The sequence below is a fragment of the Molossus molossus genome, unplaced genomic scaffold (genome assembly GCF_014108415.1).
Source record: "Molossus molossus isolate mMolMol1 unplaced genomic scaffold, mMolMol1.p scaffold_m16_p_1, whole genome shotgun sequence".
Lineage (NCBI taxonomy): Eukaryota > Metazoa > Chordata > Mammalia > Chiroptera > Molossidae > Molossus > Molossus molossus.
The window spans coordinates 61,869,684-61,884,924 of record NW_023425344.1 but is presented as its reverse complement, the minus strand read 5'-3'; the positions used below and the strand labels follow the sequence as shown (position 1 = coordinate 61,884,924).

At 38.1% G+C, this 15,241-nt stretch overlaps 2 protein-coding genes and 1 pseudogene across 10 annotated transcripts in view; 2 read left to right on the top strand and 1 right to left on the bottom strand.

The window, feature by feature from the left end:
- Positions 1 to 15,241, top strand: part of SEC31A (SEC31 homolog A, COPII coat complex component) — an 80,199-nt gene that overhangs the window by 2,433 nt on the left and 62,525 nt on the right. For 5 of the 9 annotated variants that reach the window (XM_036245676.1, XM_036245897.1, XM_036245822.1 and 2 more), the window contains exons 2-3: positions 12,909 to 12,991; positions 13,686 to 13,809. In XM_036245676.1, the coding sequence (XP_036101569.1) occupies positions 12,913 to 12,991; positions 13,686 to 13,809 (203 nt within the window). In that variant the 5' untranslated portion in view covers positions 12,909 to 12,912. Of the gene's footprint in view, positions 1 to 12,908; positions 12,992 to 13,685; positions 13,810 to 15,241 lie in introns of those variants that run through there. The other 4 variants (XM_036245750.1, XM_036245974.1, XM_036245600.1 and 1 more) reach the window with 2 other exon arrangements.
- LOC118627625 lies at positions 3,761 to 4,861 on the bottom strand (annotated as a pseudogene).
- Positions 9,671 to 10,006, top strand: LOC118619389 (histone H2A.V-like). The gene has a single exon (XM_036246125.1). It carries the CDS (start codon positions 9,671 to 9,673, stop codon positions 9,923 to 9,925), a length of 255 nt encoding a protein of 84 aa, XP_036102018.1. The 3' UTR covers positions 9,926 to 10,006.

Genomic DNA, 15,241 nt, shown 5'->3' with positions numbered 1-15,241 from the left:
AGTGAATGGTCATTTCTAACAGAAGGAAGTACACAAGCATCCAGTTGAAGCTGTATTTCAATATCATTTTTAGTATTTTTTAAAATTGATTTTAGGGAGAAAGAGAGATATTGAAATGAGAGAGAAACATTGATCAGCCTCCTCTCGCTCATGTCCCAACCAGGGATTGAACTCACCACCTTCTGAGCCACACCACCCAGAGTACATTTTAGTAGTTTTGAGAATGGTTACAGTGGGTACATTATGATACTCTTGGTTAATTAGGTTCAAACCACATAATGTAGTTCTAGGCCATTTTTATAGTATTGTGATCCCCCCCCCCCCCAGATAGTAATAAAGCCTTGTGTTTTCAGTACAGGTTAATAAGTGGAACTGCTTCTGGTGGAACATTGAGTACTAAGACAAAAAATAGACTTTTATAAATATTTTGAATTCCCTTTTAACCTTTTATGTTCTTACTAATTTATCTCTTTCTCTTTCAGTAAATGTTACACATTAACTAAGTGTTCATGAATTAGGTAGCCCTTGTTGTACCTTTGCTCTTAGAGATGCTGTAATTCTATTCAGTTGGTTTTTAAAATATATATAGCTATTTTGTTTTCACTTTTAGAAATTATTCTAAAGGCCTTGTATAAAACCTCTTTCCCCCTAACAATGCTTTCCTCTATTTTTTTTTTAATCTTTACCTGAGGACATTTTTCTATTTTTGTTCAGATAGAGTTGGAGGGAGAGAGAGGAAGAGAAAGAGAGAGAAACATCGACGTGAAAGGGACATGAGTGGCTGCCACCTGCACAACCCAACCAGGGCTGGGGACAAACTGCAACCGAGGTACATGCCCTTAACGGGAACTGACCCAGGTCTCTCTGAACCGCAGGCCGACGCTCTAACCATTGAGCCTAACTGACCGGGGCCTTTCCTTTATTTTTTAAATAAGAAAAGATATTTTAAACAGTTAAGAATTTAAAAATTAAATGTTTTATCTTAAATTAGTCTTTCTAGCTCATCAGTCTATGTATTTGAATTTTCCTAAATATAGACATTCAAAACAATCAAGCAGAATTTCTGTGTACCTACCCTGTGCAAGTAATTTTGGTCCAGAATTTTAACACTTGATTTAAAAAAGACATTATTTGTCTAGTTAGTGAAACAAGATGACATATAAAACTATTAATAAAAGGCAGTGGGAAATATGTGGACAATAAGTACTAATAGATTGTTACAAAATTTTGTTAAGATAGAGAATAAAACAGCCCAGCCTGTGTGACTCTGTGGATTGAGCCTCGTCCCATGGACTGAGAGGTCCCAATTTGATTCCCTGTCAGGGCACACGCATGAGTTTCATGCAGGAGGCAGCCAATCGATGTTTCTCTCTCTCCCCCATCCTCTCTCTCTAAAAAAGCAATAGAAACATATTTTTTTATTTTTTAGCCTCACCCGAGGACACTTTTCCATTTTTTGTTCAGATAGAGCGGGAGGGAGGGAGAGGAAGAGAGAGAGAGAGAGAGAAACATCGACATGAAGGGACACATCGAGTGGCTGCCACCCGCACGACCAACCAGGGCCGGGGACAAACTGCAACCGAGGTACGTGCCCTTAGCGGGAACAGAACCCGGGTCTCTCCAGACCGCAGGCCAACGCTCCAACCGCTGAGCCAAACCGGCCAGGGCAGAAACATATTTTTTTAAAAAGATAGCATGAGACACTTTATGCTTTAAGTGTGATACAGACTAATATAAACAATTAAGAGTTTATTTAGATCAGTGTGGATTGGATCAGTAGGGCAGTTTTCATATAGGAGCTGGGACTTAAACTTGACAACTGGCTGAGAGAAAAAAGAAGACATTTCATATAAAGAAAATAGGCTTTTTTACTTCTTGGAAAATTGGGATTTAAAAATTTTTTCATAATAATCTTAGGAAACTAGATGTATAATTTTCTTGATTAATCACATGATGGTAATAATTTTTAAAAGTAGTTAACATACTGAAACACTTATTAACCTACGTGCAAGGTACTGTGTTTGTCTCTTTGTAAAATACATGATTTCATTTAAACCTCACAACATCCCATGAAATAGTCACTCTATCGCCATTTTCCAGGTGTAGAAATTGGGGCTTAGAGAGATTAAATAACATGCCCAAGGTATAATAAGTAGCAGAGCCAATAATCAAATTGAGGGTTGAGTTTAGAGACCTTGCTTTTAACGACATGAGTATTCAGTCTCCTAATCTACTTTTGCTTAATCTAGCAGTTTCTAAAATACATTTCTTCTCTTAATTTTATCATGCATCGTAGTTGCATTGCTATTAATTATTTCTTCTAAATGTTAATATTTCTCCTATGATTAAAATTGAATATCTGAACTTGTAGAAGTAACAAGTAGGAGCTTGGACTCTGGAACTAAACTTCCAAGTTTAAATCTTTGGCTCTGCTTCTTGCTAGCATGTACATATTATTTAGTCTTTCTGTATCTTAATTTTATCATCTGTAAAATGCTCTTCAATTATAAACAATTCAAGCCTGTAAGACACAAGGTATATTGTGAGTCTAAGGTCCTCATAAGGAAACTAGTAGAGTATGAACTTCATCCTCTAGAGATGAGTAAGAAAACTGGCAAAAGTGTTGGAAAACATTAACTATATTTAACTATAGACCAGAGACTAAAAAGTGGGAATAAGGAAGAAAGAATAAAATGTACATGTTAAGTATCTGATAATGTGGAAATTGGTTATAAAACTTTAAAAATTTTAGAGGACTGGGAAGTAGGAAGAACTGGAAATTGGAAGTAGAATAAGTTAGTGGATTGCCTAATCTGTAATGGCTGGGAGTCAAAGGACATCATTAAAGCTGACAAATCAGTTAGTAGAAGTATAGTATATTTAACAGTACAAAGGTAAACACTGAGGAAGATAATACTATTGACTATAATTGTGTAGTGCAAGACAGGCAATAATTTTATACAAGCTAATTTCTTTAGTGCTCATAGATACTTTGTAGACAATTCATGGTAAAAAAAAAATATTTAAAATTATAGTTACAAAGATAGAACCAGAAATACATATTAGAATAAAAATACAAACCACCCTAATTATCAGAAAAATTATAAATACACAAAAATTAAATAGAAAACAATGAAAGTATCTTTTAAAATCATAAAACCAAACATAACAAAGTAAGATAGAACTAAGAACTGCCATATCTGTCATCATATCAGTAATTTTAAATAACCTTGTTAGTTAATCTACTGAAAAGATTTTCAAATTGGATCATTAAGCAAAGTTTGATTTTTTTTTTTTTCTGTATTTAAGACAGCCAGTGAAAAAAAGTAGTTCAAAAGTTGAAAAGGACAAAAGTATACACATACTGGCAAATAAAAAGGAAACTAAAGTATTGTTCTTACTATGAGACAAAGTGGAATTCAGGCACAGAAGCATTCAGGACTAAATAGAATACTTCATAAAGCTAAAATATGTATTTAGCAGTGAATATTTAACATTATGAATATCTGTCTACCAAATAACTGTATTAAATAACAAAGTAACTTTCATAAAGCAAGTTTCAGGAGATACAGGGAAAAATAGGCACAAATGGGAAAAAAAATTAAGATATAGAAGATCTAAACAAATAATAGGGTAGATTTGATTAGTAGGTATTGAACTTGACCCTAAAAACAAAGCACCTTTGTTTTTAGTGTTCAGTGATCTCTGAACTCTTTATTGGCCTCCTCCCCCCCCCAAGGTATGCCCTACTTCTGTTATCTTAATGCCTCAGAACTTTGGTGGTGTTCACCTCAGACATCACTTTGCTGTCCACAGTCCTGGGGTTGGTGGTCTTTTGGATGGATTGCATGGAATTACTGTTGTCCAGGGTGTAGTCCTCTTCTTCCAGCAGGTGGTGGTAGGTAGTGATCTCAGCCTCCAACTTGGCCTTGATGTTCAGCAGGGCCTGGTACTCCTGGTCCTGGTGCTGCCCCTCTGCCCGGGTCTGGGCCAGCTCTTACTCCAGGTGATGCAGAATCCCATTGAGCTGCTCCATTTGCATGGCATAGTGCATCTTCACCTCCCTCAGGCTGTTCTCCAAACTGGCCTTCAGATTTCTCATTGAGTCCATGTCAGTCTTCAGGGATGGGACCATACATCTCAGCTTTGTGAATGTCATCTCTGCAGCTCCTATATCAGTGGTCTGTGAGGTGATCTCCTCAGTCTGCTGGGACTGGTACTAGTCTAACCCCTTTCAGTTCTTCCAAGCCAGCTTGTCAGGATATCTGCCCGGATATCTGCAATGGTCTTGCTAAATTCCTGAGATTTCAGGTATCTAATGCCATGGTCAACCTGGAGTTGGCATTCTGGTTCTATAGACCATTTACTTTCTCCTCATGGTTCTTCTTGAAGAGCAGCTCCTCCTTGAGAGCTTCGATCTCTGTCTTCAGCTGCAGCTGAGTGATATTGGTGTCATCAATGACCTTTCAGGGCCCATTGATGTCACTCTCCACAGACTGGTGCATGGTCAGCTCTGTCTCATACTTGACTCTAAAGTCATCAGCAGTAAGAAAAGCACTGCCAATCTGCAGAATAATGTGGACATTGTCTGCAGAACTTGCAATGATCTGAGCCCTCAGGTCCTCAGTGTTCTTGAGATAATGCCCCATCTCTGACCTGGGGTCCCTTCTTCTTCAGGTGTTCCCATATTATACTTTCCAGTCTCCGATTATTAGCCTCCAGTCTTCTCACCCTCCAGGTAGGAGGCCAAGCAGTTATTCAGGCATTGCTTAGTTTCCTTCTTGCTCTGGATGCCCCAATGCCCATTAGGCCCAGGGCCATCCTTGCAACCAGACCCCCCGGACCTCCAGCAGCCCTGCATTCTGGTGGAGTGGGACAGGGAGATCTGAAACACAGGGTCCGGTAGTTTATGGAGAAGCTGGAGTGGGTGCTGAAGCTCATGTTGTTCAGGGAAGAAGGCAAGAGGCCAAGACTCAAATTGGAGCAGCCAGATCACCCCCTTTTAGGTCTCATGGAACAAAAACACTTATAGTTACAAAAACACTTATTTGGTCCCAAGGGAAACTTCAGTAAATTTTATAAAGGAGAAATAGCATAGAAAAATCACAACACAGTAAAAATAAAGGCACCTCCACTTGAATATTAAATTCAAACAACTCTGGAGAATATAAATGGGAATTGTAGAATGTATTGATGATCATGGTAATGAAAACACTAGGGAAATGTGATTTACCAAAAAATGACCTTGACTAAAGAAAATTCAAACAGATCAATTTCCATAGAAGATACATAGAAAATTACCAAAGGAGCAACTCCCCCCAAAGTACCATGCCCTGATGTTTCACAAGAAAATTCTACTAAATCCTTAAAGAACCAGTAATTCCAGTGCTTCTTTTGAAAGTGTTCCAGAGCATAGAAAGGAGGAAAAACCCCATATTTTTGTGAAGTAAGCATAACATTGATATCAAAACCTGACAAAGATTGCACAGAAGAAAACTATGGATGGAATCTTACTTATGACTCTAGAGGCAAAACTATTGTAAACAAACGGAATCCAGCAGCACATTAGTAGAATAATACATCATGATCAAGAGTTTATTCAGAGTATGAGAAGATGATTCACTGTTAGGAAATCTGTTAGTATAATTTGTTTTATTGATAGGCCTAAGGAAAAAATAATTTACCTAAAACATCTTTAATTACCTAATGAAAAGCATTTGACAAAATTCAACACCCAGTCTTTATAAATAGCATTCAATAAAACAGTCAGTGGCTATTTCCTTACATTATATGCACTTAATATATACATATGTACATATGTATGTATATGTTGAATCCCAAAATCTTGCTCAGTGGTGATATGGTAGGCTTTCCCCACTAAAAAAAAAAAAAAAAAGACAAGAAATCTCACTGTTATGGCTACTGTTTAATATGGTACAATAGATACTAGCCAACTCAGACAAGAGAAAGAAATTAGAGGAATAACAGTTTGAAAAAAATAGGTAACTGTCACTGTTGGCACATAATACTGAAAAACTACTCCAAAAATGAGAATTCAGTAAGATAGCAGGATACAAAATTAATATAAACAAATCATTAGCCTTCATGTAACAATATGATGTAAAAAAAACAATAAGATAATAGTATAATAAAAGGGGGGAAAGCCACATTTACAAACAAACCAAAAAATGAAACAGGAATAAGCAAACCCAATATGTAAAAATACTAAAACAATACTGAAAGCCAAAAAGGAAGACTTAAATCAAGACACCATGTTCTCGATAGAAAGATTCAAGCATCCTGTTAATTATCTATAAATTCATTTATTCAATTTGATGCAGATTCAGTAAAATAACTTTTTTTTTCCTGGAATTGACAAAAACTGTTTGAGGAGTAATAACAAGGAAAACAGGTAAGATTGGTGTTATTGAAATCATACTCATATAAAGTCTCAGTATTTAAACAGTGCAGTGCCTAACATGTAAATAAACTAATGGACCTATGGAATGGAAATCCAGAAATAAACCTAAGCATATAAAGGAATTTAAATCCTAATCTACATTCTAACCTACATTCTAATACCTACAGGAGTATAAATCTAAATAGAAAATTCAGAAATAAACCTAAATACAGAAATTTAGTACATGATAAAATTGATATCTAAAATTAGTAGGAAAAATATGTTTCAATAAATGGTTTTGGAATGATAAGAAATAAATAAATAAACTTTGAACATACATTGTATTCTGGGATGTACTACAAGTGGGTCAAAATTTATACATAAAGAATAAGTCGTAAATGGCCATATCAATTTTAAAAAAGAACAAAGTAGGAGGAATCACCATACCAGATATCAAGTTGTACTACAAAGCTATCGTAATCAAAACAGCCTGGTACTGGTACAAGAACAGACATATAGATCAGTGGAACAGAACAGAGAATCCAGATATCGACCCCAAACAGTATGCACAATTAATATTCGACAAAAGAGGCAAGAGCATAGAGTGGAGAAAAGACAGTCTCTTCAAGAAATGGTGCTGGGAAAATTGGACAGCTATATGCAAAAAAATGAAACTAGATCACCAACTCATACCATACACAAGAATAAACTCAACGTGGATAAAAGACTTAAATGTAACCTGTGGAACCATAAAAATTCTAGAAGAGCCCTGGCCGGTTTGGTTCAGTGGTTAGAGCGTGGGCCTGCGGTCCAGAGAGACCTGGGTTCAGTGTCCGCAAAGGGCATGTACTTCGGTTGCAGTTTGTCCCTGGCCCTGGTTGGGCCAGTCCATGTGTCCCTTTCACGTCGATGTTTCTCTCTTTCTCTCCTCTCTCTCCCTCCTGCTCTGTCTGAATAAAAAGTGGAAAAATGTCCTCGGTGAAGATAAAAAAAAAATTCTAGAAGAAAATGTAGGCAGAAAAATCTCAGACATCCTATTTAGTGGAATTTTCACTGATACATCTCCTAGGACAAGAGAAACAAACGAAAAAATAAATGGAACTACATCAAACTTAAAAGGTTCTGCATGGCAAAAGAAACCAGCATCAAAATGAAAGGAGAACCCACTCACTGGGAGAATATATTCACCAGCGATACATTGGATAAACGGTTAACATCCAAAATATAAAGTACTCATACAACTAAACAAAAGGAAGACATACAGCCCTGGCCGGTTTGGCTCAGCGGTTAGAGCGTCGGCCTGCGGTCCGGAGAGACCCGGGTTCAGTTCCTGCTAAGGGCGCGTACCTCGGTTGCAGTTTGTCCCCGGCCCTGGTTGGTCGTGCGGGTGGCAGCCACTCGATGTGTCCCTTTCACATCGATGTTTCCCTCTCTCTCTCTTCCTCTCTCTCCCTCCCTCTCTGTCTGTACAAAAAATGGAAAAATGTCCTCGGATGAGGATAAAAAAAAAAAAAAAAGGAAGACATACAATCCAATTAAAAAATAGGCAGAGGACCTAAATAGACACTTTTGCAAACAGGACATACAAATGGCTAGGAGATAGGAAAAAATGCTCATCATCTCTAATCATCAAAGAGATGCAAATTAAAACACCTATGAGATATCTCCTCATACCTGCCAGAATGGCGGCCACCAACAAATCTACAAACAAGTGCTGGCAAGGGTATGAAGAAAAGGGAACTCTAGCACACTGCTGATGGGAATGCAGACTGGAGCAGCCACTGTGGAAAACAATATGGTGTTTCCTCAAAAAATTAAAAATTGAACTAACATTTGACCCAGTGATCCCACTTCTTGAAATATATCCTAAGAAGCCTGAAACACCAGTCAGGAAGAATATATGCACCCGCTATATTCATAGCAGCACTATTTACAATAGCTAAGATCTGGAAACAGCCCAAATGCCCATCAGTAGATGAGTGGGTAAAAAAGCTGTGGTACATTTACAAAATGGAATACTATGCAACTGTAAGAAAGAGATCTGTTATTTTTTGAGACAACATGGAGGGATCTGGAGAGTATTATGCTAAGTAAAATAAACCAGTCTGAGAAAGACAAGTACCACGTGATCTCACTTACTGGTAGAATATAATGAACAAAATAAATTGTCAACTAAAAGAGATCCAGATTCATGGAAGTAGGGAATAGACTGACAAAGCTCAGAGGGATGGGGGGAAGGGTAGGGTAGGAAGAGATAAACCAAAGAACTTAAATGCATATATGCACAACCAGTCGACATGGACACTAGCCTGGGGAAGGCAGGAGGCAGGTGGGAGCCAGGAGGAGGGTGTCAGTGGGGGAAAAGGGACATCTGTAATACTTGCAACAATTTTTAAAAAAAGAATAAGCCACAAATGGATTTGCTAGAAGAAAAATGTGGTAAATTTTTTCATAATCTTGGCATGTAGAAGGCCTTTCCAACTAATCAAAATTCAGAACCATTTTTTTTAAGTGACAGATTTGACTAAGAAAAAACTAATGGTACATCCATACAATGAAATATTTTTAGTGCTTAAAACAAATGAGCAGTCAAGTCACAAAAAGACATGGAAAAACCTTAAATACCTATTGCTAAGTGAAAGAAGCCAGTGTGAAAAGACTAAATATTCTATAATTAATAACTAAATAACATTTTGGAAAAGGCAAAACTATGGAGACAGTGTTTACCAGGAGGGAGGGAGGAAGAGAGGGATGAATAGGTGGAGCATAGAGAATTTTTAGGATAGGAAACCTCTGAATGATACTATAATGGTGGGTATGTGTCACTATACATTGTCAAAACCCATAGATTGTATAACACAAAGAGTGAACCCTAACGTTAACTATGGGTTTCGGGATATAATGCTGTATCTATGTTGGGTCTTGCCTGAAACAAATGTACCACTATGGTGCAGGATTTTGATGATGGGAAAGGCTGTGGTTGGGTGTGGGGTTGGACTTGGAGAGAGGTATGTGGGATTTCTGTACTTTCACTAAATTTTTCTGTGAACCTAAAACTGTTCTAATAAATAAAATCTGTCAAAAAATAAAGTCTTGTGAAAGGTAAAAAATATATATATAAGCAAAACCAAAACATAAAGTCTGACAACCTAATAGATATAGATAAGAACAGACAGAAAAGGTAGCAGAAAGGGAATATAATGACCCATAATCATACAAAAAAGATGTTCAGAGCAGCTCTGTGGGAGTGAGGGCGGAGCGGCTGAGACCATGGCTGGAGGCAAAGCTGGTAAGGACAGTGGGAAGGCTAAGGCAATGTTTCACTCCCAGAGAGCTGGGCTTCAGTTTCCCGTGGGCCACACCCACAGACATTTGAAGACTCGAACCACAAGCCATGGAAGTGTCGGTGCCACTGCAGCTGTGTACAGTGTTGCAATCCTGGAGTACCTCACTGCTGAGGTGCTGGAGCTGGCAGGTAATGCTTCCAAGGATCTCAAAGGGAAGCGGATCACTCCACGCCACTAGCAGCTTGCAATCCATGGTGATGAAGAGTTGGATTCTCTTATCAAGGCTACCATAGCTGGGGGTGTTGTGATTCCTCACATTCACAAGTCTGTGGAAAGAAGGGGCAGCAGAAAACTGCTTTGAGAGTTGTTTTAACCAACTCTCTTCCTCCCTGTCATTAAACTGTAATTAGGACAAAAGAAATAATGGGGATATGTGGAATTTTAAAAACAATTAAATGGAAAAGCATAGATAATTACTGTAAACATGGTAAGAGAAACATTTGTATGTTCTTAGACTCGAAGTTTGCTAAAAGTACCTTTTCATGTGGCAACAGTTGTGTGTTGATTGGCTGGATTTCTCCCATGTGTTTTATACAAAAATGGAATTGATAAACCATTTTTTACCAAAAAAAAAAAAAAAAAAAGATGTTCAATATTATCTGTAGTATGAGAAATGCAAATTGTAACTAAACAGAGCTAACATATTTCATTGATCAATCCCATTGGTAAAAATCTAAAGTGTTACCCCCCAAAAAGTGTTATTCTGGTAAGGCAGTAGGGCAGCAGCTACTCATATATTACTCTTGGGAATGTGAAAAGGTATAGTTGCCATGGAGGGCAACATGGCAATATCTATCACAATTTAAATTTAATTTGTCCTTTAACCTAGCGGTTTTACTTCTGGAAATTTATAGCTATCCTTGCTATAAATATTATATCATTGAATTAATATGTTCAATGGACATTTATTTTCAGCCTTTTTTTTTAATCCTCACCTAAGGGTATTTTTCTATTTATCTTCAGATAGAGTGGGAGGGAGAGAGAGGGAGAAAAAGGGAGAGAGAGAAACATCGACATGAGAGGGACACATCGATTGGTTGCCTCCCGCACCACCCGACCAGGGTCAGGGACAGACCGCAACTGAGGTACGTGCCCTTGGTCGGAATTGAACCCGCGACTCTTTGGTCTGCGGGCTGATGCTCTGCCTTTGAGCCAAACCAGCCAAGGTTATTTCAGCATTTTTGCAAAAATAGCAAAAGATTAGAAACAACTCAGGTGTTCATCAGTAGCAGACTTAGGTAAATTATGGTATATCTTTGTAGTGGAATACTGTGCCATGTGAATGCATTTATGTAGAATAACAGATTTTTCCCTTTTTTTTTATCCTCACCTGAGGACACTTTACTTTTTTGATATTTTGTTCAGATAGAGTGGGAGGGAGAGAGAGAGAGAAACATCGACGTGAAAGGACACATCGAGTGGTTGCCACCCACACAACCCAACCAGGGCCGGGGACAAACTGCAACCGAGGTAGATGCCCGTAGCGGGAACCGAACCCGGGTCTCTCGGGACCGCAAACCGATGCTCTAACCGCTGAGCCAAACAGGCCAGGGCAGATTTTTCTTTTTTTTTTTTTTAGCTTGAAGTGACCAGTTTTTTACAATTTTCTGCTTTATCTTTTATTTATTTATTTATTTATTTTGAAACTAAACCTCTTTATTTGCAGTCATCACCGGGGCCGTTTCTTGCTGTTCTTCTAGCTGTATGGCTAGGCACAAGGCCTTGTTGACATCTTGCAGGGCTGAGAAGGCTTTGGCTGCTGGGCCAGGGCAGACTTTGCCTTGTTCACAAAGGTCTCCAGGTCATAGTCTGGGTGCTCAGCCATCTCAGAGACCTCAAGCCAGCCTGGCCTGTGTTGTATAATTTCCTTGAGCTTGTCAATGGCCCTCTCCTCCAGCTCCCTGGTCTGGGTCATGGCTTCATTAGAGCTGGACATTTGGGAAGACAGTTCTTTTCTTCCTGAGAAAAATTGCCTGTAATCAGGGCCCTGAAAGCTGACTTCTGTCTCTTATGTTTTCATTTAAGATGGCTGCTCCCCACTGGGCCCACTGTGGGGGCTCAGCTCCTTGATCCTGTCTGCATTTCTTAGTGTATTTATAGTATATTCACAGGAGCTTATTGCTGGTGAGATCATGGCAATCCATGGCTTGGCGTCAGCTGGAAAGAGTTGCTTTATCTTTAAAATCTATGGGCTTCCTATATTCTTTGTAGTTAGTCTGTTTTAATTTGAAATTAATTTTAGCCCTGACTGGTTTGGCTCAGTGATTAGAGCATCGGCCCTTGGACCAGAGGATATTGGGTTTAATTCTCAGTCAAAGACAGGTACCTGGGTTGCAGGTTTGATCCCCAGCCCAGTTAGTTGGAGACATGGAGAAGTCATTCAAGTGATGTGTCACTCTCACATTAATGTTTCTTTCTCTCTCTCCCTCCCTCCCTTCTACTCTATCTAAAAATCAAAGTAAAAATATCCTCAGGTGAGGATTAACAAAATAAGTAAAATTAATTTTAAAAACTGCTCTTATTGAATGATTCTGCTTCAGGAAAATGCACCTTGTGTTTTTCTGTTATTTGTTTATTTGGTTTGTTAATCCTCACCTGAGGATATTTTTCCATTGATTTTTAAAGAGTGGAAGGGAGGGAGGGGAGGAAGGAGGGAGGGTGGGAGAGAGAGAGAGAAAGATTGACATGAGAGAGACACATTGATTGGTTGCCTCCTGCACAGCCTTGGTAGGGGCCTGGATCAAACCTGTAAGCCAGGTATGTGTCCTTGACCGGGAAACCAACCCAAGACTCTTTGGTCTGCAGGCTGATGCTCTAACCACTTAACAAACCTGCCAGGGCTGCACCTTGTTTTTTATGTGCTTTCTCTTACCTCTGATACACTGCCACCTATTCTTGTCTGAGAAACAGTATAGCAGGTTTTTTTTTTTTTTTTCCAGGCTGATTTTTCAGCTGAAGGACTAATATAATCTGTAAACATTAGAATAACCTTATATTTGTCTCAAAATAATTTAACAAGTGTCTCTTCTTTCTAATACTGAACATTCTGAAAAAAATGATACCTAATTTGATTTATTGATGTTAAAGTTTTACTAATGATGTAATGATTTGTCCAGTATATTTCTATGTTCTATGTTACGTGTTCAATATCTTCTCTTTAGCAGGATGAAGTTAAAGGAAATAGATCGTACTGCCATGCAGGCATGGAGCCCTGCCCAGAATCATCCCATTTACCTAGCTACAGGTAAGTTCAACAAGGAAAAGGTAGTACGAGTCACCTAATTTCTTCTCTTCCACATCTGAGTTATTCATACCCGTTCTTTAAGATTCAGGTCAAGCTTCATCTCTAGAAAGCCTCTTCTTCCCTGCAAGATCCTTCTTCCTTCCTGTTAGCTGAGTTCAGTGACCTTCCTATGTGTTCCCATAGCACCTGTACATCATAGCATTAATCATGATATATTTATAGTATCTTCCCCACTTTATAAAAATTGTGTTTTATCTTTATTTCTCCAGTACTGAGTACAATAGATAACATGTTAAAAACAACAAAACTGTTAAATATCATTTTGAATGAAGAACAATTTTAACACTAGCTTTTTTGATATAAAAAGAATTGGAGTTACAGTACATAATTTGTGACTATAAACAGATACAGAAAATCATGGTTCTGTTTTTACAGAGAGTTTTTAATATATCTATAGGCTTAAAAAATTATCTGCACTACCCACTCTTATAAACGTCATCTCCAAGCCCTGTGTTAGGACCTCATTGCTATAGTAATTGAAACATCTGCTCAGTGGCATATGTGCTGAGATTTCAGCCACTATTACAGCACTCATGAGTGAGATAATTGAAAAACATGCATTTAATTTCTGTTTTGTTTGGTTTTCTTAGACTTATTTTTGCATGCATAGTTACCATAAATGTATTTTCTATAGGAACATCTGCTCAGCAATTGGATGCAACATTTAGTACCAGTGCTTCCCTTGAGATATTTGAATTTGACCTTTCCGATCCATCCTTGGATATGAAATCTTGTGCCGCTTTCTCTTCTTCTCACAGGTATGAGATTCAGCCTTAAATTCACGATTATATTTAATTATATGTTGTGATTGATGCCTAGTTTGTCTATAAATATACAATTATTAGAAATGCTAGGAATACTACCAACAATGATATGAAGTATTTTGTGAAAAATATATATTAGTGACTTTCTGTGGAAGTTGAGCCTATGTCTGTCGACTTTTTATTGACTGTTGTGTGTACATAGGAAGGAAGGGATCTAGTTTCTGTTATTTTTTTTTTCCTTTATGATATGTAGAGTTACTTTCTTTTATCTCCTTTTTCTCACTGTTTACACAAAAAGGTAGGTATGATTTTAAAAAATAGTAGTTACCCGGCCAGTGTGGCTCAGTGCATTGAGTGTCATCCCATGCACCAAGAGGTCACCAGTTCAGTTCTGGTCAGGGCATGTGCCCGGGTTTCAGGCTAAATCCCTAGTAGGGGGCATGCAGAAGGCAGCCAATCCCTGTTTCTTTCTCTTTGATGTTTCTATCTCTCTCCCCCTTTCCCTTTCTATCTCTCTGAAATCAATACAGACATATTTTTAAAAAAAATAAAAAGTAGTAGTTGGATGAATATTAAGATGTAAATAGTGATTATTTCTGAATGGTAGGTTATTTTAATGTTTTGCTTGTACTTATCAATATTTGAAAATATATTTCACAGAGAATTTTATTTTTATTTATTTGTTTATTTTTTGTTAATCCTCACCCGAGGATATTTTTCCATTGATATTTTTAGATAGAGTGAAGATATAGATGGTGGGAGGAAAGAGAGAGAGAGAGAGAAACATCAATGTGAGAGAGACACATCAATTGATGGCCTCCCAAATGACCCCGACTGGGACTGGGGATCGAACTTGCAAACCAGGTACATGTCCTTGATTGGGAATTGAACCAGGGACCCTTTGGTCTGCAGGCCGATGCTCTAATTGCTGAGTGAAACCACCCAGGGCCAGAGAATTTTATTGACATGATTTCTGATACAGTAGTTATTTGCATCACCTTTCCAATTACTTATGCCTTATTGAAAATACACTGCCCTGGCTGGTTTTGCTTAGTGATTAGAGTGTTGGCCTGTAGACCAAAGGGTCATGGGTTTGATTCTGGTCAAGCGCACATACTTGGGTTGCAGGTTCGATATCCAGCCCCAGTTGGGGACATGCAGAAGGCAAACAAGCGATGTCTCTCTCTCACATCGATGTTTCTCTTTGCTTTCTCGTTCTCTGCCTCCTTCCCTTCCACTTATTCTAAAAATCAGTGAAAAAATATTCTTAGGTGAGGATTAACAAAAAAAGAAAGAAAGTACACTGTTTTTTGTTGTTGTTGTTAATCCTTATCTAAGGATATTTTTACATTGATTTTTAGAGACAGTGGACCCTTTGGTCCGTGACCAGTGCTCTAACAACTGAGCAAATCTGCCAGGGCAAGAA